Here is a 21,288-nt window from a genome sequence, read left to right on the forward strand (position 1 = left end):
CTTATTTCCCAACCAACTTTATAGGAGGTGATTTTATTTTAACTTTTAAAGGTCAAATGACTATCCACAACAAACAGATTTTCATTATCGACTCTCTTAGCCCCATCATTTTCACATAAGTATTAGCCCATAAGACAGACACAGTGATCCATTTTCATTGGGTAGAGAACCCAGTTTCCAGTTCTGAATTGAGAATATTTGTTGTGCTTATACAATTACTGCTCTCAGGAGAACTGTGCAATGTTTCCCCCCTTTACTGCCTTTGATGTTAAAAAATGAGTGTACTTAAAGTGCCGTTGTTCGAGGATACATAATTATTTTGCAGAACATGACAACATAATGCATACTGGGAAGCATTATTGTTGGCAAAAACTTCTTGGAATTTTTTTATTTTAAAAATTATGACTGTTCTAATAGTTTATGATTGTCATAAAAAATGTAATTCAGTTTAGAATTTAGTCCTTAAAAGCAAAATCTTCAAGAAACCGCTCTAGATTTTAAACATTCTATTTTTTCTTGAAAGTTGTTTTTTTTAAAAAAGATGATGACATATGGATAAAATTGTAATCTAATAATATCCTACTGATGTTCTTAATTTCATTATTCTTTTTTGAGGGAAGTTTCATAAAAGTAAAGAAAAATTACAATTTGTACCCATCAGTCCATAGTACTACTGAATATTTTCATGTCAGTAAATTAGATAGCTTTGAAAATTGAATGATTTATTTTATCTGTGTCCCTCCTCTTTTTCTCTGTGCTCGAAATATTCCCATTCTATTTTATAGCCACACCAGACTTTTCATTTTTTTGTTATTGTTTATTTTTCCATATTCATTCCTTATCTCTGGCATTTCCCCTTCCTGAGTGTCATTACCCCCCTTCTCTTCCTGTCAACCTCCCTGTCATCATCCATCCCCATGGAGCACCTGATTTTCAAATTCTTACTGTCTTCATGGATCGTTTCAGCATCTTTGCAGACAAGGATAATCAGGCAGCCTCAAATCTTGAGCGTCCCTCTACTTCCTGGACTTTAACAGCACATCTTCCCAAAGCAGCGTGTATTTTGTACAGGGAGTTGTTTCATTTAGAAATCTTTTTTTTTTTTTTAAATATTTTATTTATTTATTTTTAGAGAGGGAAGGGAGGGCGATAGAGAGAGAGAGAGAGAGAGAGAGAGAGAGAAACATCGATGTGCGGTTGCTGGGGTTTATGGCCTGCAACCCAGGAATGTACCCTGGCTGGGAATCGAACCTGGGACACTTTGGTTCTCAGCCCGCGCTCAATCCACTGAGCTATGCCAGCCAGGGCTCATTTAGAAATCTTAAGTAACCTGAAATTAAATCTCCTTATCATCTCTGAATTAAATTCCTGTATTCTCTTGTGTAGATTGGGATCACAAATTGAAATTCAGTGGGTGCTCCTAGTGGGCTTTGAATTGGAGGTCTGTGAACCTAGTTCTGTAGATGTGTTTTATTTGTTCATCTTTGGAAATTTAAAATAAAATTGACCAATATAGCACCCACCAACCTTTCTCATTTTATACTTTGCTGCTTCATATATTTTCTGTATTTTATCATTTCTAAGGCTTATATCTTTTTACTTTTTAAAAAAAGATTTTAAAATTTATTTTTAAAGAGGAGAAAGAAGGGAGAGAGGGGGAGAAACATCAATGCAGGAGAGAAGCATCAATGTGTGAGACAAAACATTGATCGATTGCCTCTCTCACGCCTCCATCTGGGAACCTGGACTGCAGCCCAAGCCTGTGCCCTGACGAGGAATCAAACTGGCAACCTTTTGGTTTGCGGGATGACGCTCAACCTACTGAGCCACCCTGTCAGGGCTCTTTACTTTTTAACAGCTCTGAAATTGTAGTGTGTTATTTTTGATGGTGTGTTATACTTTAATTGGCAGTGGTTATGAAGTTTTTTTACTGATACCTGAACTAAAGTCATCTCTTGCAAATAATAGTTTTTCAGATTTGATGAAATACATCATATTACCTTACTAGCCTTGTTAGTAAAATTTGAGTTTGCAACATTTATGTCTCAGTCTGAAAATCTTTTATTTTTCTTTTAGTTCTCCCCTTTTCTTTTTCTAATAGTCTTGAAGATTCTCTGTTCACTTGTTTCTTTGCATTTCTGGTAATCAGTTGGTGCCTTTTTGATGTGCTTCTTTTCTGTATTCTTTAAGATTATGGTAATTTTCTGCATTGATTTATTTGGGATGTGTGATATTTATGAATTTTTTATTGTGTAACCACTCTTGAATTTTGGGGATAAACCCAACTCACACATGATATATGATTCAGTTTTTTTAATGGTTGTGTATTTAATCTAAGCTTTTTATTTCTTCTTGAGGTAGATATGGTAAATGTATGAAGTCTGTCCAGAAGGTATCCCAGCCATGTAGTATGAAAAATAGAGACATTTACTGAAGAAGATACAAGATAAAAGAAACATTGTAGGAACATAGGACAATAGGAACAAAGAAACATAGGACAATAATGCCTCAGTCCCTTCAAAGTAAGCACCTTAGGACCTCACACAGTTCTCCCAGTTGCTATCAGCTTCCCTGTCAGATTTTCCTGAATCTCGTCGACAGTCTGAAATGTCTTCCCTTTCAAAGGAGAGTTTAGTTTTGGGAAAAGCTTGAATTCCCAGGGCACCAAATCTGGGTTGTAGCGGGGGTTGAGTCACCTGGGTGATTTGATGTTTCACCAAAAAAACTCTGCAGCAGACATGATTCATGAGCAGCCATGTTGTTGTGATGAAGCTGCCAATCACCGGTTGCCCATAGCTGTGGCCTCCTGAGTTATCTGAATAGTTTCCACAGAGGAATGTTCATGCTTAACACAAAATTTGATGCAGATTCATTGCTGTACTCGGTCAGTCACTTTAAATGCGACTACCTTTATATATGAAAGGTCTGTCCAGAAAAAGTCCACCCATTGTTAACATTGCATGACATCGATGCAGACTGGCAGCCAAGGAGCATGGACTGGAATGTGCATGTGTGAACAGTGGTGACTTCACTGTATCAGTCATTTGAGGTGGTAGACACTGTTTTGTGAGCACATGTACAGTGTGGCCATCACATTCAAAATGACTGAGGAGGGCAACAAATCTGCATCAAATTTTGCATTAAGCTTGAACATTCCTCTGGGAACTATTCAGATGATTCAGAGGGTGGCAGCTATGGGCAACTGGTGATTGGCAGCTTCATCGTGACAAGACACCTCACACATCATGTCTTGTACAGAGCTTTTTGGTGAAACATCAAATCACCCAGGTGACTCAGACCCTCACAGCCCAGATTTACACCCTGGGACTCCTGGCTTTTCCCAGAACTAAACTCCCCTTTGAAAGGGAAGACATTTCAGACTGTTGATGAGATTCAGGAGCATACCATGGGGCAGCTGATGGTGACTGGGAGAACTGTGTGAGTCCCAAGGTGCCTACTTTGAAGGGGGGTGGGGGCATCATTGCCCTGTGTACAATGTTTCTTTTATCTTGTATCTTCTTCAATACATGTCTCTATTTTTCATATTACATGACTGGATACCTTCTGCACAGACCTTGTATAAATGGAAACTTGTCCATTTTGTCTGTTGTTCATTGAGAAAAAATTATTTATATTATGTGTGTTCTTTTTAAATTTTTTTGCTGAATCTATACTTACATCCTTTTTCATTTTTTAAAAAAAATAGACATTATTATCTTTTAAACAAATTATTTGTTTATTTTTAGGGAGGGTAAGGGAGGAAGGAAGAGAGGGAGGAAAACGTCAATCTGTTGCTTCTTGCATGCCCCCAATCCAGGACCTGGCCTGCAACCTAGTCATGTACCCTGACTGGGAATTGAACCTGGAAGTTTTTGGTTTGCAGGACTTCAGTCAGCCCACTGAGCCATGCCAGTCAGGGCCCTTCTTTGTATCTCTGATATTGAGTATTTATACTTTTATTTTTTCATGATCAATGTCAGAAGTTTGTCTAATTAGTTTTTCTAAAACCAACTATCCCTTTATTTCAAACTTTCCATATCATTTTGCTTTTGGTATATCTGTTGCAAATGGCATACCATATGGGTGTTATTTGGTCTATACTGGTAAATTTGTCTATTTATACTTATGACTGTGGATGTATTTGAACTTGTTTCTGCCGTATTTCTTACATTCTATGTCCTGCATTTCTATGCCTTATTGCTTCTTTTTCTTTGTTTTCTTGCCATTTAAAAATACTGATAGAGGTTTTTTTTTTTAATTTGTTTTCTTATTCCATTTGTTTAACTGTACTGGTGAGTTAGAACAAATTGAAATTATAACCTCTTTGAATAACAAAAGGAATCCTTGTCTCATCACCCACTCCAAACTTGATGCTATTTTTGTCCAGTATTTTATTTCTTTCCTTTAAAAATTCTATAAATTAGATATTTCTGCTATTATATTACACAGTCAGTGCTTATTGAGATTTACATAACTTTACCAATTTTTAAAAAATATATTTTATTGATTATGCTATTAAAGTTGTCCCATGTTCCCCCTTCACTCCCCTCCACTCTGCACACACCCTCCCACCCACATTCCCCCTTTAGTTCATGTCCATGCGTCATACTTATAAGTTCTTTAGCTTCTACATTTCCCATACTATTCTTACCCTCCCTCTGTCTATTTTCCACCTACTATCTATGTACTTATTCTCTGTACCTTCTCCCCCTCTCTCTTCCTCCCACTTCCCTGTTGCTAACTCTCCATGTGATCTCCACTTCTGTGGTTCTGTTCCTGTTGTAGTTGTTTGCTTAGTTTGTTTTTGTTTCTAAATTTTTGTTCTTATTTTGGTTGTATGAGGAAGCACAGTGTGTCTACCTATGCCTCCATCTTGGCCGGAAGTAGGTTTACCAATTTTCTTGCTCAGTATTTCTTTTTGATTCTCAGACTTTTTTCCTGGGATAATTTTTTTCCTCCCTAAAGTACATAATTTAGACATTGTTTTAATATAGGTATGTTAGTAGTAAATACTTATATTTATTTAATTGTTATTATCTCGCCTTTGACCTGGAAAGATACTTTGTATAGGTATACAATTTTAGTTGGTAGTAATTTTATTTTACACTTTGTACATATTATTTAGCTATCTTTTGGTTTCCCTCATTGAGAAATGTATTGCCATGCTAATTGTCATTACTTAGAAGCTTATGGATCTGATTCTCTGACTGTTAAGATTTTTCTCTTTTGTCTTTGGTGTTTTTCAGTATTACTATCATTGACCTGGTCTGGATTTTTAAAAAATTAACCTTTTTTAGGGTACATTGTGCTTCTGGTAAATGTATATGGATTCTTATTATTAAATTTGGAACTTTGTTAATCATTTATTACTTTAATATTGTACTTTTTAAATTTACTTTTTGCCTTCTGGGATTTGAATTATACATATGTTGAACACAAGTACTAGACACAAAAGAATATATACTGTATATTCCATTTAAAGAAAATGCAAAACAGCAAACTGATATATGAAATTAGAAATCAAATGATGGTTTTCATTTGGGGTGGGTAGGGCATTGTAGGTAGTGCCTGGAAGAGGGGGCATGAGAATTCATCTAGGTTGATGGTAATATTCATTTTTTAAAAATCTGCCTGTTGGTTATATTAGTTTATTCAGTTTTTGAGTTGTATGCTATGTGTACTTTTCTGTATTTAGATTGTGTTTCGATAAATAGTTAAATGTATTTGTCTTCTTTCACTCCATGGGACAACGAAGTACAGGACAGAATTGTCATTAGCAGTGGATTCTGAGTGGGCCCTAGAATGTTGTTCTCTACTCCTGCTCTTACCCCAAGCAGTTGCTTATCTTAGTGCCACTTTATGGGTTTAATTACAAGTTCTGTGAAGACATACTGAGATTTTCAGCAGCGGTGGTGGATGCCTCCCCCCCGCCCCCTCACTTGATTTTAAATGTTAGTTGAGATCTTAAATCTAAATTGGGTTTAGTTGTCTCTAAAACCCAATTCTTCATTCACTTCCAGTGGATTGGAAGGTTGAGTTATGTTTCTTGGAGCTTCTTAAATTTCCTTCTCTGAGGAAAATGGTGCTACTGCAGTGGAAGAGAAATGAATGAATGAGTTAATGAATGAAGGAATATGAGCGAGAATTTTAGGAGAAAGCATGAGGGAGACTTAGGGTAGGAGCTGCCTTAGGCAGAGACAGCTTTGACGCAGTCATCTCCTTCCTGGTGGCTATTGATATAAAGGACAAACACAAGCCTTGTGACTCTTGGCTTGCATATTTATTTGTGGGGGTAGTGGTTACTGCATTTGGACACTTGGCCTTTGTATTTCTTGGGAAATATTTTAGGGTTTAGTCATTGTGAAAAATGAGCAATGCATATATAAGCAAATGCCAGTAATGCATATGTACAGACAGCGATTCCCTGTGTGAATAGCACTGTCTTGTTTTGTATGTAATATCTTTAGAAGTTTGCTTTGTGGGTAAGTGAAAGGGAATGAGTGTCAATTTCTCTAGAATTTAGTATGTATAGCTTCTTTGCAACTTCAGAATATAGTTCAAAATTTTTTATTTTGTTCTTTATAGTCAGATATTACTTTAAGCTCTTTGGCAGGCTGTATCAAAGTTTGTCAGTTGGAGGCATCCAAAATGGTAATAGTAGTCCACTTCTGGTCAAGATGGAGGCGTAGGTAGACACACTGTGCCTCCTCACACAACAAAAGAAGAATGACAACAATTTAAAAAACAAAAAACAACCAGAACTGACAGAAAATCGAACTGTATGGAAGTCTGACAACCAAGGAGTTAAAGAAACATTCATCCAGACCAGTAGGAGGGGCAGAGATGGGCTGCCAGAGAGGACTTGAGGCAAGGTGGTGGCTGGCAGAGTGGGCTGTCCCACATTTGCACACAGATAAACCAGGAGAAACAACTGGGGAATGAAACAGACTGAGAAACCCAGGGCTTCAGTGAGGGGAAATAAAGCCTCAAACCACTGATTGAAAACACCTGTGGGGGTTGAGGCGGCAGCAGGAGAAACTCCCAGACTCACAGGAGAGTTTGTTGGAGATACCCACAGGGTCCTAGAACGTACACAAGCCCGCCCACCCAGAATCAGCACCAGAAGGGCCCAGTTTGCTTGTGGGAAGTGGGAGAAGTGACTGAAATCTGGCGGAGAGCAGAGCAAGCACCATTGTTCCCTCTCAGACCCCTTCCCCACATACAGTGTCACAACCCAGCGACATGGGTTACCCCGCCCTGGTGGACACCTAAGGCTTTGCCCCTCACTACATAACAGGCATGGCAAGACAAAAAAAAATGGCCCTAATAAAAGAATAGATCAAAGTTCCAGAAAAAAATATAGCTAAGTGATGAAGAGATAACCAACCTATCAGATGCACAGTTCAAAACACTGGTGATCAGGATGCTCACAGAATTGGTTGAATGTGGTTGACAATTAGATGAAAAAGTGAAGGCTATGCTAAGTGAAATAAAGGAAGATGTACAGGGAACCAATAGTGATGGGAAGGAAACCAGGACTCAAATCAACAGTGTGGACCAGAAGGAAGAAAGAAACATCCAACCAGAAAAGAATGAGGAAACAAGAATTCAAAACAATGAGGAGAGACTTAGGGGGACCTCCAGGACATCATTAAACTTTCTAATATCCGAATTATAGGGGTACCAGAAGGGGAAGAGGAAAAGCAACAGATTGAGCACGTATTTGAACAAATAATAAAGGAGAACTTCCCCATTCTGGCAAAGGAAATAGACTTCCAGGAAATCCAGGAAGCTCAGAGAGCCCCAAAGAAGTTGGACCCAAGAAGAAACACACCAAAGCACATCATCATTACATTACCCAAGGTAAAAATGAAGGAGAGAATCCTAGAAGCAGCAAGAGATAAGGGGACAGTTACCTACAAAGGAGTTCCCATCAGACTGTCAGCTGATTTCTCAAAAGAGACCTTACAGGCAAGAAGGGCCTGGAAAGAAGCATTCCAAGTCATGAAAGACAAGGACCTACATCCCAGATTGCTCTATCCAGCAAAGCTTTCATTTAGAATGGAAGGGCAGATAAAGTGCTCTTCAGAAAAGGTCAAGGTAAAAGAGTTCATCATCACCAAGCCCTTGTTATATGAAATGTTAAAGAAATTTATCTAAGAAAAAGAAGATAAAACACATGAACAGTAAAATGACAGCAAATTCACAATTATTAACAACCACACCTAAAACAAAAACAAAAGCAAACTAAGCAAACAACTAGAACAGGAACAGAACCACAGAAATGGAGATCACATGGAGGGTTATCAATAGGGGAATGAGAGGGGGAGAGAGGGGGAAAAGGAACAGAGAATAAGTAGCATAGATGGTAGGTAGAAAACAGATAGGGGGAGGGTAAGAATAGTCTGGGAAATGTAGAAGCCAAAGAACTTACATGTATGACCCATGGACATGAACTAAACAGGGAGAATGTAGGTGGGAGAGGGTGTGCAGGGTGAAGGGGGGAAATGGGACAACTTTAATAGCATAATTAATAAAATATTTAAAAAATGGTAATAGTAACATTCTAGAGATTCTAAGCAATATATTCTTCAGTTTTGGGGGAGGCAGATTTAGTTTTTGGAGAATATTACTTCATACATTAGCTTTAGAGCTTTGCACAGGAGGGTCAGATTAGAAAAATGTAACTCCTTAGTATTTATGATAATCCAAACTGTAAAACCTTAAAAAGCTTTTTTTTCTTTGCATAGTTTTTTTCTTTTTTTAAGGTTATTTATTTTTAGAGAGAGGGAAAGACAGGGATAAAGAGGGAAAGAAACATCATTGTGTGGTTGTCTCTCATGCACTCCCTAGTGGGGACTTGGCCCGTAACCCAGGCATGTGCCCTGAATGGGAATTGAACCAATGACCCTTTGGTTCACAGGCCAGTGCTCAGTCCACTGAGCCACACCAGTCAGGGCTGCACAATTTTTTTAAAGACTGTTTTTTAGATCAGTTTTAGGTTTACAACAAAAATGAGAAGAAGGTACAGAGATTTTCCATGGATGGAACCTTCCGCTCCCACACATATATAGCCTCTCCTTTATCAATATCACTCATCAGAATGGTACATTTACCAGCTCTACATTGCCTCATCATACACACCCAAAATGTTTATAGTTTATCTTAGGATTCACTTTCAGTGTTACATATGTATGGCATATATTCCATCATTATAATACAGAATATTTTCACTGCCCTAAAAATCCTCTGTGCTCTGCCTATTTCCCTCCAACTGCTCCCATCTCTGGCAACCACTGATCTTTTTACTGTGTCCATAGTTGTCTTTTCCAGAAGTTTATATACTTGGAGTTCTATGGTATGTAGCCTTTTCAGATTTGCTTTTTTCACTTGGTAATATGCATTTAACTTTCCTCCATGGCTTGATAGCTTGTTTCTTTTTAGTGCTGAATAATACTCCATTATCTGGATATACCACAGTTTATTTATCTGTTCATCCACTGAAGGACATCTTGGTTGTGCCCAAATTTTGGCAGTTATGAGTAAAGCTGCTATAAACACCCATGTGCAGATTTTTGTGTGGACATAAGTTTTTATTTCCTTTCGGTAAATACCAAGGAGCACAATTGCTGGACCCTATGGTAGAAGTATGTTTAGTTTTGGGAGAAATTGCCAAAATGTCTTCCCAAGTGGCTATACCATTTTGCATTTCCACCAAGCAGTACAAGAGAATTCCTGTTGCTTCATCCCCTCCCAGCATTTGGTGTTGTTAGTGTTCTAGGTTTTGGCCATTCTTATTGGTTTGTAGTGGCATCTCATTATTATTTAATTTGCATTTCCCTGATGACATATTATGTGGAACACCTTTTTATGTGAGAACCTAAGCTTTTAAGTATATTTTCTTATTCTAGCCTTGAGGTAACTTTTATGAGATAGGCAAAGTAGATATTTTTTAGTTTCAGGTGTGCAGATAAGAAAAATGAGATGTAGACAGGTTTAATGACTGACCAAGATTTTATGAGCAAAATAAGTAGTATAACTGTGTTTAAATATTTTTCTGACTCTGAGCCCTGGGTATTTTATACCATGTAGAAATACCCTGTTAGGTCCACTGTAATTGAAAAATAAATTTTTAAAAACCCTGTTAGAATTATCAAACTGTCTTTATCATTCTTCAAATTCATATGAGAACATGTCTTCTGTGTCATAATTCATAGAATAAAATACTTTTATATACATTATTTATTTGACCCTCACAAGCATTATTTTATCTGACCTTCACAAGCACTATAGCTAAGCCTTATAAGTAGTGAAATTCCAGGCCCCATAAATTATATATTATTGAGCCATAACATGAACCTAGTATTCTGAACTTCAAATTTTATGTGCTTTTTCTTGTCTCTCAGTATTACTGAATAATGTGCATACTCTATCCTTGGAACCTGTTCTCAGGGTGAGGACGTGAATTTAATGGAACAAGCAAATAGGACAAGAGTGAAATACATTAAGAGTTTCATGGGAGTGCCATAACTGCGTATAGACTGATTTCCCCCTTGGCACCTGACCTCAAATAGACTAACACTCAAGTGTGATTAAAGGGAGCTAACGCACCATGACACCCAGAGCAATAGTAATGGTTCATTTGCTACATGAGAAAGGGAGGTTTTTGTGCATTCCAGCAGATTTATTTGCTGCTAGATCTTAGGAGAAAGTTATATTTAGAGATAATGGTGCTTTTAAGGCCAGTTAGTAAATGGTATTACAGTAGATTTCTTTGGTAGGTAATGTTTTTCTCTCCTGGAAGCATTTTTAAAAAATGATCACTAGAATAGCTAGCTACCAAAGTGGAAGGCTGTCAGTAAATAAGTGACCACAGAGTACGTCCTTTCTGCAATAAAGCCTCTTTTGCTGACCTAATTGCAGTTGACAATTTTCATCAAGTTAACTCGAACCCTGTTGTGAGCCTTATAATGAACAAAATCCTATTGTGAGCCTTATAATGATGATGATAATATTAATAAGTGTGATTTATTTACTTGATTCATTGATTTAGTCATCAAATATTCACTTGGTACCTACTAGGAATGTCATTGTGAACAAGACTGATCTATTCTCCTCAGAGCTAACAATCAGACCCAGAAAATAGACAATTAAGCAACTAATTACAGTTAAGAGTTGGAACTATATAGAGGGAGGCTGGGGAAACTATGTGTAAGGAAATCTTACCAGAGGAAATGAGGCTTAAATTAAGGTCCAAGAATGTACAAAAAGAGATGCGGAAAAGAATTTCAGGGAGAGTTCAATAGATGTGAAGACCTGTAGATGAGTGAAAGAATGGCATGTCTAAAAATTCAGATTCCAACAAGACTGGAGAATTATGTAAATGATCTCAAGAGGTAGGTAGTAGTAGCCAGGTAGTACCTTGTAGGCTACTGAAAGGATTTTAGACTTTATTCATTGAAGAGCTTTAAGAAGAGGAATGACCTGATTTTAAAAAAGATCTTAAAAAAAAACATTTTTATTTTTGTTTTAGTTCTTTTTCCAGAGAGAGGGGAAGGGAGGGAGAAAGAGAAGGAGAGGAACATTGATGAGCAAGAGAAACATCGATTGGTTGCCTCTCACATGCCTCCCAGGACCTGGCCTGCAACCCAGGCATGTCCCTTGACTGGGAATTGAACTGGTGACCTTTTGATTCACAGGTTTGCATTCAGTCCACTGAGCCACATCAGCCAGGGCTAAAAAAGATCTTTTTAATGTAGTATTTGTTTAATTAAATTCACATAGTGTTACCTAAAAAGCAGATGTTAATTACATGAGCGTGCATGACATAACATTAAAGTTAAGGAGAACAAAACTAAACTAAAGGGAGACCAATTAGGAGGGTGTTACAGGACAATGCTGCCTTGGGCTAGGAAATATAGCAGTAGAAAGAAAGTGAAATTGATGATTAAAGACAGATATTTTGCAGGTGGAATTGGTAGGGCTTGATGAATAATTGAATGTGTAGGGTAAGAGAAAGTGAATTAACAAGAGTGACACTGGCCCTGGCTGCTGTGGCTGAGTTGGTTGGGCATCGTTCCTCAAAGCGAGGGGTCACCAGTTTGATTCCTGGTCAGGGCACATGCCTGGGTTGAGGATTTGGTTCGTGGTCAGGGCACGTGTAAAAGGCAACCAGTTGATGTTTTTCTCTCACATTGATGTTTCTTTTCCTCTCTTTCCCTCCCTCTAAAAGTAAATAAATAAAATCTTTTAAAAAATAGAATGGCTCTGGATTTGGTGGTACTGTCAATGAAATGGAAAACACAGGAGGAGCATGACTGAGTAGAGATAAGTTGAGTTTTTAGACATGGTAAGGGCAAAGTAGTTAGTTGTACATAGAACCATTAGCTCAGGAGAGAGAGCTGGGATAGGGTACAAATATGGGAATCATCTTTGTTTTTAAAAGATTTTATTTCTTTTTAGAGAGAGGAATGGGAAGGAGAGAGGGAGAAAAACATTCCCAGGCATGTACTCTGACTGGGAATTGAACCAGCAACCCTTTCTTTGGTTCTCAGGCTGGCACTCAATCCACTGAGCTACACCAGCCAGGGCATGGGAATCATCTTTTAATATGTATGTAGAGAGGAGAGTTTCTAGGCTGAGCTTTAAAGACAATCAACTTTAAAAAAAAGATTTATATTATTTATTTTTAGAGAGAGGGAAAGGGAAGGAGAAGGAGGGAAAGAAACATTGATCGGTTGCTTCTTGGAGGCACCCCAACTGGGAACCGAACCTGCAACCCAGGCATGTCCCCTGACTGGGAATCAAACCAGGTACCTTTCGCTTTGTGAGATGATGCCCAGCCAACTGAGCCACACCTGTCAGGGCAAGAAAACTCAACTTTTAATGGTCTGATATGATGAACATAGAGCCTGCAAAGTTTTTTGAGTAGTGTTTTCTTAGATAAGAGGAAAAAGAGGAGAATGTGGTTTCATGAAAAGAAAATCTTTCAAGATAGAACAATGAATGATCTGTCAGATGATGCTGAGCATTCATGAAAAAAAAAGAAAAGAAACAATGGACTGAAAATGCAGTGGAGATTCTTTACATTGAGACCATTGGTAACCTGGAAAGAATGGTTTAAACGGGGTGGTAAGGTCTGGGGATATTTGGAGTGCATTGAAGAACGAATAGGAAGTGAGAATTTGGAGACAAGGAATATAGACAACTCCTTCAAGAATTGTGGCTGCAAAGGGATAAAGAATTGATAAGGGAGTGGTTTAAAGGAATGTGTAGTAGTTTTTAAAATTTTCTTATCTATTGATTTTAGAGAGGAAGAAAAAGAGAGAAACATCTATTTGTTGTTGCACTAATTTATTTGTTCATTGGTTGATTATTGTATGTGCCCTGACCAGAGACCAAACCCACTACCTTGGTGTATTGGGACAATGCTCTAACCAGCTGAGCTGGGCCAGGGCAGGGATGTGTTGTAATTAAGCGAAAAAAATTCTCCCCCCTGCCACCCTTATCTCAAGGTGGGATAGGTTTGAATATGTCCAAATGCTAATGGAAAGCTAATGGAAGATTGTGAAGAATATGGAGAATCAAGGGTTAACTAGTTGATGACAGAAGGCTGAGTGGGACAGGCTTTGTCTGACATTGTGTTATACTGTCAGGTATTTCTGACCTAGTTTCTAAGAGAAGGTGATGAGACAGAGAATTTAGTTGTTTGCCTATATGAGATTGCTCTAACCTCAGCCAAACTTTCTGATTGTGTAGCTTTCCTCCTCAGCCTGCTATGAATATTCCCTGGGAAGGGGAGGATCAGGAAATCATTGTTATCTGGACTACCTTTATCTGATTGGAGACCACTGTTTGTTCCACTTTGTGTTAGGCTTGTCTTTTTGGGACCAGAGGACTTGGCACAGAATGTAGTGATCTTGAGCCCTGGGTGTTTTGTCTTGCAAATGCAGGCTTTTGTTTGGGTGCAAGGTGGGGGAAAGACAGGCTGAAGGGATGGATTTTCATGGATGCATTTTTCTGCCTATAAAGGAATTCAGAGATGAGCACACACACATTTTATAGACTTTTAAAAATTATTGTCCCCAAATATAATCTACTACATTACCCATGTAGACTATTCAAGAATCTAAAACTGTCATGTAGATTCAAAGAATGATATTCCGTTTTATATAGATTGTTTCAGAAAGTAGAAAAAGAGGAAACACTCCCCTCCCACATTTTATGAGGTAGTAGTATAATCATGATGCTAAAATTGATAAGGACAATTTGAAAGGAGAAAATACATAGGCCAGTCTAACTTACTAAATAGAAGCCAGAATTAAAAATAAAAGCCTATGGAGCTATATGATTTTATTAAAAACGTGTAATGTAGCTCAGTGGATTGAGCGTGGGCTGCAAACCAAAGTGTTGCAGGTTTGATTCCCAGTCAGGGTACATGCCTGGGTTGCAGGCCATGACCCCCAGCAACTGCACATTGATGTTTCTCTCTGTCTATCTCCCTCCCTTCCCTCTCTAAAAATAAATGAATAAAATCTTAAAAAAATGTGTAATGTTTAAGGAATAAATAACTCCAATCTTATACAAACTCTTTCAGAAAATAGAGGAGGAAACACTTCCCAGGTAGTTTTAGGGGCCAGTATAATTGTGACACCTAAATCTGACAAATGCAGCTAAAGTAAAAGCAGAGATTATTACCCCTTATGCACATAGGTGCAGAAATCATTAGTAAAGTATTAGCAAAACAAACCTAGCAGCATATTTGAGAAAGTTGGGTTTAACTCAGAAATGCAAGATTCGTGTATTAGAAAATGAATCACTGTAATTCACCACATTAAACAGAATAGAGGAGAAAAACCATATGATCATTTCAGTATATACAGATAAAATACTTGACAAAATCAATATCCATTTATGATAAAAGCCATAAACAAATTAGAAATAGAAGGGAACTCTATCAATTTTATAAAAATTATCTATGGAATACCTACTGCTAACATCAGATTCATTGGTAAAATATTGAACTCTTTCTCTCTATGATAAGATGAGAACCAGGTAAGGATGTCTGTCACAGTCTGAGAAAGTAGAAAGAAGTAAAACTTTATTCACAGAGTCCATGATTATTTATATAGAAAAATTCTAAGGAACCTGTAAAACATTACAAGTTGTATTGCATTTAACAAAGTTGGATACACAGTCAATATATAAAAGTGGATTGCATTTTATACTAAAGCAAGCAATTGAAAAATGAAATAAAATTTATTATAATAACAAAATATCTACTTAGGATAAACTTACCAAAAGAAGTATACAATCTTTTTGCTGAAAACTATAAAATATTATTTGGAGCATAAAAAATAGATCTAAGTAAGTGGAGCAATAGTAGGGTTATAGATTAGAAAACTAAATTTTAAGATATCATTTCTTTCCATATTGGTCTGCAATCCTTGCAGGCATTTTTGGTAAAAATTAATAATCTGAATCTAACATTTATATGGAAATGTGAAGACTTTAGAATATCAAAAACAATTTTGGAAAAGAAGAATAAAATTAAAGGACTACATGATTGAACTTCTGTGCTTAATATAAAGTTACAGAATCAAGAAAGTGTGGTTCTGGCATAGAATGGAAAAATAGGTCAATATAGTGCAGTAAGTAGCCCAGAATAGCCTATTCTATTATAATTTGATTTTCAGCAAAGGTGCAGAAGCCACCTGTTGAGGAAAAGATAGTGTTTTCAGTGAACAGTGTTGGAGTAAGTTGTTATTTATGTGAGAAAAAGAACCATAACTCCATCTCAAAATTGCCTCAAAATTAATTCAAGTGGGTTATAGGCCTAAACGTAAAGGCTGAAAAAATAAAATTTCTAGAAATAAAATAATGGAAAATATTTTTGTGTCCTTGGCATGAGCAAAGGTTTCATAGATAAAGACATTGATGGTGAAATTATTAACCATTAAAAAATATTGACAGATTAACCTTCATCAAAATTAGAAACTTTTGCTCATCAATAGATGTTACTAAATGGCAAGCCAGAGACTGGGAGAAAATATTTATTAAGCATATCTGTCAAAAGATATCTAGAATATATGACAAACTCTTACAACTCAATAATAAAAATATAAATAGCCCATTTTTTAAAAAGATTTTATTTATTTTTTAGAGAGGGGAAGGGAGGGAGAAAGAGAGGGAGAGAAACATCAATGCGTGGTTGCCTCTCACATGGCCCTCACTGGGGACCTGGCCCACAACCCAGGTATGTGTGTGCCTTGACTGGGAATCAAACCAGTGACCCCTTGGTTTGCAGCCCACACTCAATCCGCTGAGCTATACCAGACAGAGCAATATCCCAGTTTTAAAAAGGGCAAAGTCTTTTAAGATACTCTGTAAAAGAGTATGTCCTGATGGCTAGCATGCACATGAGAAGAAGCTCAACATTCTGTCATCAGGATAATGGACACTTAAACCACAATGAGATGCCAGTATATACAAGAATGTCTAAAATTTAAAATACTGATATCATATATTGTTATGAATGTAGGATAATTGGGATTCTTGATGAATTTAAAGCAATTTTTATATTACTAGTGAGTGTAACATATTAGCTGGAATGTGGAGCAATTGAACCTCTCACACCTTAATGGAAGTGTACCATGGTGTAATCACTTTAGAAAAAAATCTGGTAGTTTCTTACAAAACTGAATGTATACCTATCTCATGACCCAGAAATTCCACTCTTAGGTATTTACCTAAGACAAATGAATCATAGGTTTATTCAAAGATTTTATAGGAATGTTAATAGCTCAAAACTGTAAATAACCCAAATGTTCATTAGTAGGAGAAAGGATAAATGAACTGTGGTATTCATATGATTGGATATTGTACCATCATATGCAACAACGTGGAATGATGGAAGCCTTATAGAAAAACATTCCTATGAAGTTCCAGAGCAGGCACAATTAGTCTATGTTGAAAAACTGGCATGAAGAAATAGTGGTTTGTTGGGGATTTACCATGAAAGAACATGATGGAACTTTCTGGATTGATGGGCATGTTTTATATTTTAATAGGGGTTTGGATTACCTGAGTGTACACATTTATTAAACTTATTGAAATGGGCATCCATTTGAGGGTTTTGAGCAGGACTGCTGTGATCTAACTCACCTTTAAAAGGATCACTCTGTTACATGACAAAAGACTACTTAGGGAAAAGGGAAGAAGCACAAATGGGATACTCGTTAGGAGGTGGTTGAGGGAGGGACCATGCTGGCTTAGATTGCAGTACCAAAAACTAACAGGATTTTTCATAATTCATTTAACAGAAAAGCTTGACCTAACTTGAACTCTTTTGGTAACAAAATTGAACTAAGATTCTTTAGAGTTTTTATCATATTTGCTGTGGCTATCATACATTTTGCTACAGAAGTTTTAATGTGTTTAATGTATTTTGTTGTTGCCCTAGTCTTTGTTGGGGTGTTATATATACAAGGGGGGATCCCAGAAAACCTGGAAATATCTTCTGGAGGGTGGGCCCCTTGTAGTACAAGCTTACTCAGCTAGGTGAGTGTTCTAGAAACCCATCTGTGTCAGTGTACCAGCTGGTGTTGTTGGGAGAGGCTGCGTTTGGTCTCAGTGAAATTTTTTCGAAGACTCAGTGGTTTGCGCATTTAATGATGGGTGATTTATGAGAGCACCTGCCCACACTGAGCTGAGTGTTCAACAGTTTTTGACCAAAACAGCATGACCCCTGTGCCTCACCCTCCCTGTTCACCCAATCTCTCCACTAGTGACTTTTTTTATTTCTCCTGATGAAAAAAGTCTTCAAAGGGAAACATTTTGCTGGTGTTGAACATGTAAAACAAAACATGGCAGAAGCACCAAAAGACATCAAAATTGATGAGTTCCAAAACTGTTTTGAGTGGTGGAAAAAAATGTCTTGATAGGTGTACTGCATCAAATGGAGGGTATTTTCAAGTGACTGAAGTTTAAATATGTAGGAATAAATACACAATTTTTTATAAACAAATTCTGTTTTCTGGGTCCCCTCTTTGTATTACATGTATATACTCTTACTGTGGTATCCCCCCACCAAATTCCGATTCTAAAACATGACCAAATCCAAGGTTTCTGTTTAAAAGAGTGTAAGCTTATGTCTGTGGAGATAGTGGAAAATAGTTGTATTCTGGATGTATTTTAAAGTTAGAGCTATTTAAACTCCTGATGGATGGGGTGTGCAGTATGTGAAAAGTAGAGGAGTCCAGACATCCAGGGTTTTGGTCTGACTCCCCCCAAAATTCACAGTTGTCCCTCTGTCTTCCTGGGGACTTTAGCATCCATGGATTTTGGTACTCGCAGGTACTCCTGCAACTAATTCCCTCTGGGTATGGAGGGACAACCATACATTTCTGGAGGAGTCAGAAGTTATACATGGGTTTTTGACCATGTGGGGGTTGGTGCCCTCAATCCTTGGTTTGTTCAAGTGTCAAGTGTATATCCATATAGGTGAATCTCCCCAGTTATAATGTTGATTGATGACAGCAGATGAATATATACACTCTGAGACTATGAATATAATTTTAAAACTGTACTTACAATTAATGAATGTATATATAATAAAATATGATGACATATGGAAAAAAGAAATGAAAATTAAGAATAGTTGCTATTAAGTGGGGACCAGTGGGAGGTAGGACTGGTAGATTGGAAAGCCAGTCACAGGGGCCCCAGCTGTTTCTGTAAGGGTTCTTTCTCGTGCCAGTGGTGTGTGTAGTCATCTCTTTGTTACAGTATTTTCTGCATATATATATGCATATATATATATATATATATATATATATATATCCATATCCATACCCATATCCATATACACAATCATCTGAAATATTTTCTAATTAAAAATAAATCTCATTCCTTTCATATCCCTGGTGCTAATGGCAGGATTCTTTAACAACTGATCAGTAGTTACTGGCTGGTCTGAGGAGTGCCTGGAATCTGCACTGGCGAGATGGTTCCCTCTAGTGGGGAAAGTGTCACAAATGTTCTGTGCACACTCCTTTTGGGAAGGAAGTGAGGTGATACTTCACTAAAAGTTAAGAGACAAAATAAAAGGTTATCATTTAGAAATATCTAGCCTTTGCCATTATTAAGATAATGCCATAAATCTCCTAAGACACTTAGGGTAGACCTGTAAGACTCAAATGGGTCCTCTTTCCTAACGTGTTTGTATTTTGTTTTCAGAAGGAGTTGAGCCTTCCAAGAAGAGGAAGCTTGTAAGTAGATGATGATTACCATTGTAGTTTTGCTTATACTTATAATCTATTGCTTAGAAATACATCCTAGGAACTGTTCTTAATATTATATAGAGGAATGCCATTCATGAGTGTTTCTGCTCCCCCTGTGGATTCCTGTCTTTGCCAGGGAAGCTGGTGGGCCAGTTGACTTTTCTTGCTAAGTCATTCCCCCCTCTCACCCTCTCGCCCCACCCACCCCAGATCCTTTTCTCTGTCTCAGTATTTGCATGGCATTGGGGGAAAGCTGCCCCTTAAATACCCATCACAGCCCTATACTTGCGAGAATGTTGAAATGGAAACTCTTGGCATCTGTATCTGCCCCATACATGGTCCTAGGGGAGAAGCCAACTTTTCTGACAGGTTGGGGCAAGGGCAACAGCTCAGTTTGGGGACAGGGTTGGGAGAGATCTCTCATCCATTTGTTCTGTTCTGGCTTCAGGGCTAGGGGAGGTTGGGGAATTATCTTTGCACCACAATTATAATTTCTTATATTTTCTTGTATGCTGTATGAATTCTCTTTGTGCAGTACTTCAAATTTAGGAATCATCTAGAACAACAATTTCCAACCTTTTTCATTTTGTGGCACACAATTATTAAAATTCTGTGGCACACCAAAAATATACATATATATATATATATATTTGCCAATGTGACCAAGAGAAATAGGTATAATTTTTACATTTTTTTATTTGACAATCTAAGAAAAAGAGGTCAGTGCCCCTGACTAAATAGTCAGGTACTTTATGTTTTAAAAATTCTTGTGGCACACTGGTTGAAAATCACTGACCAATGATGCTTTTTAAAATGCAGATTCTGAATTTATTTGAATTAGAATCTCCACCTTGGGGTCCAAGAACCTTTACTTTATACACCTGTACCCAACACCCACCATGATTTTGCTATGAGGCCAAATTTGGGAAGCATTAAGGAATTAGGACTATGATAAAATAGTGGCTTTGAAACTTTTTTTGTACAAAAACAGATGTAATTGAGGACACGACAGTACTCATGTTTATTTATTAAGTATACTTTATATATACATTTTTAAATGTATGAAATACACAGTAATTCTTTGTTACTTTCATTTTAGGATTTTATTTTGTAAAAATGTTCTAGTGATTAAGTTGTCCTCTGAGAATTTTGTAAAGCCCTTTGTCTGGTTTATGAAAGCTCATTGTGATTTGTCATAAAGAGGTTGGTGTTACAAGTCAAAACTATGAGTCAGTTTTGACTATGTAAATTAGCTTTGTAAACGTGAACAAATCGTCGTATCTCCTTACAGCTCAGATGCCTTATCTGTAAAATGAAGGTCATGATACCTACTTTTCTTTTTCTTATACTTATTAGAAGGATCATTTAATATATATGATAGAGCTTCATTTCTTATGGTTTTCTTCTAGGGTGTGTTAGTTTTAGAATTCTTCTAAACATATTGGGTTAATTTTAGATACATTTTATTAAGAGTCACATTTCTTTCTTTAAATTTAGTTCCAGCAGTGGATCTCAGTTCTAGGTTAGCAAGTGTGCTGAGTTTCCTAGCAACTGGGTAAGGGCACTGCCAGGACTCTCAGTGAAGGGATGCACCAAGTAGATGTACATAACTGGAAGGCTTGAACGTGGCCTGTTAGCATCACGTTCAGCAAATATTTGTACTTGGTCACTTTCCTGCTATATCCAGCTTTGTGTTTGTTTGCTTGTTTTTTGGTTCCCTCTGTTTGGAAGTTCTCTGAGATTTGTCTTTGCTAAAGATCAATACAAGTGAATTGAATTGAAGCCTGAGGCAGGTTGCTTCTTCCCGGAATGTGTGCCTTCAGTGAATGGAGTTTGCTAAGGAGGAGGAGAAGGAAGAAAGAAAATCTTGTGAAAATGATTTTCATTTGAAACTGGAGGAATTATTGGATCATTTTAGTTTTCAACTAGAGGAATCTCCTGGTCATTTTAGTAGTATCTAAAGTCAGGTCTACTCTAACTGCCTTAAAATATTTAATTAATAAGGACC

The 21,288-nt window shown here is 37.2% G+C and overlaps 1 protein-coding gene across 8 annotated transcripts in view; it reads left to right on the forward strand.

The window, feature by feature from the left end:
* Positions 1 to 21,288, forward strand: part of MAST2 (microtubule associated serine/threonine kinase 2) — a 161,764-nt gene that overhangs the window by 48,082 nt on the left and 92,394 nt on the right. For 7 of the 8 annotated variants that reach the window (XM_045859962.1, XM_045859951.1, XM_045859960.1 and 4 more), the window contains exon 4: positions 19,237 to 19,268. In XM_045859962.1, coding sequence (XP_045715918.1) covers positions 19,237 to 19,268 — 32 coding nt within the window. The remainder of the gene's footprint in view (positions 1 to 19,236; positions 19,269 to 21,288) is intronic. The other variant, XM_045859952.1, reaches the window with a different exon arrangement.

Source organism: Phyllostomus hastatus, unplaced genomic scaffold, assembly GCF_019186645.2.
Source record: "Phyllostomus hastatus isolate PE091 unplaced genomic scaffold, TTU_PhHast_1.1 phas_scaffold_182, whole genome shotgun sequence".
In the NCBI taxonomy this organism is placed as follows: domain Eukaryota; kingdom Metazoa; phylum Chordata; class Mammalia; order Chiroptera; family Phyllostomidae; genus Phyllostomus; species Phyllostomus hastatus.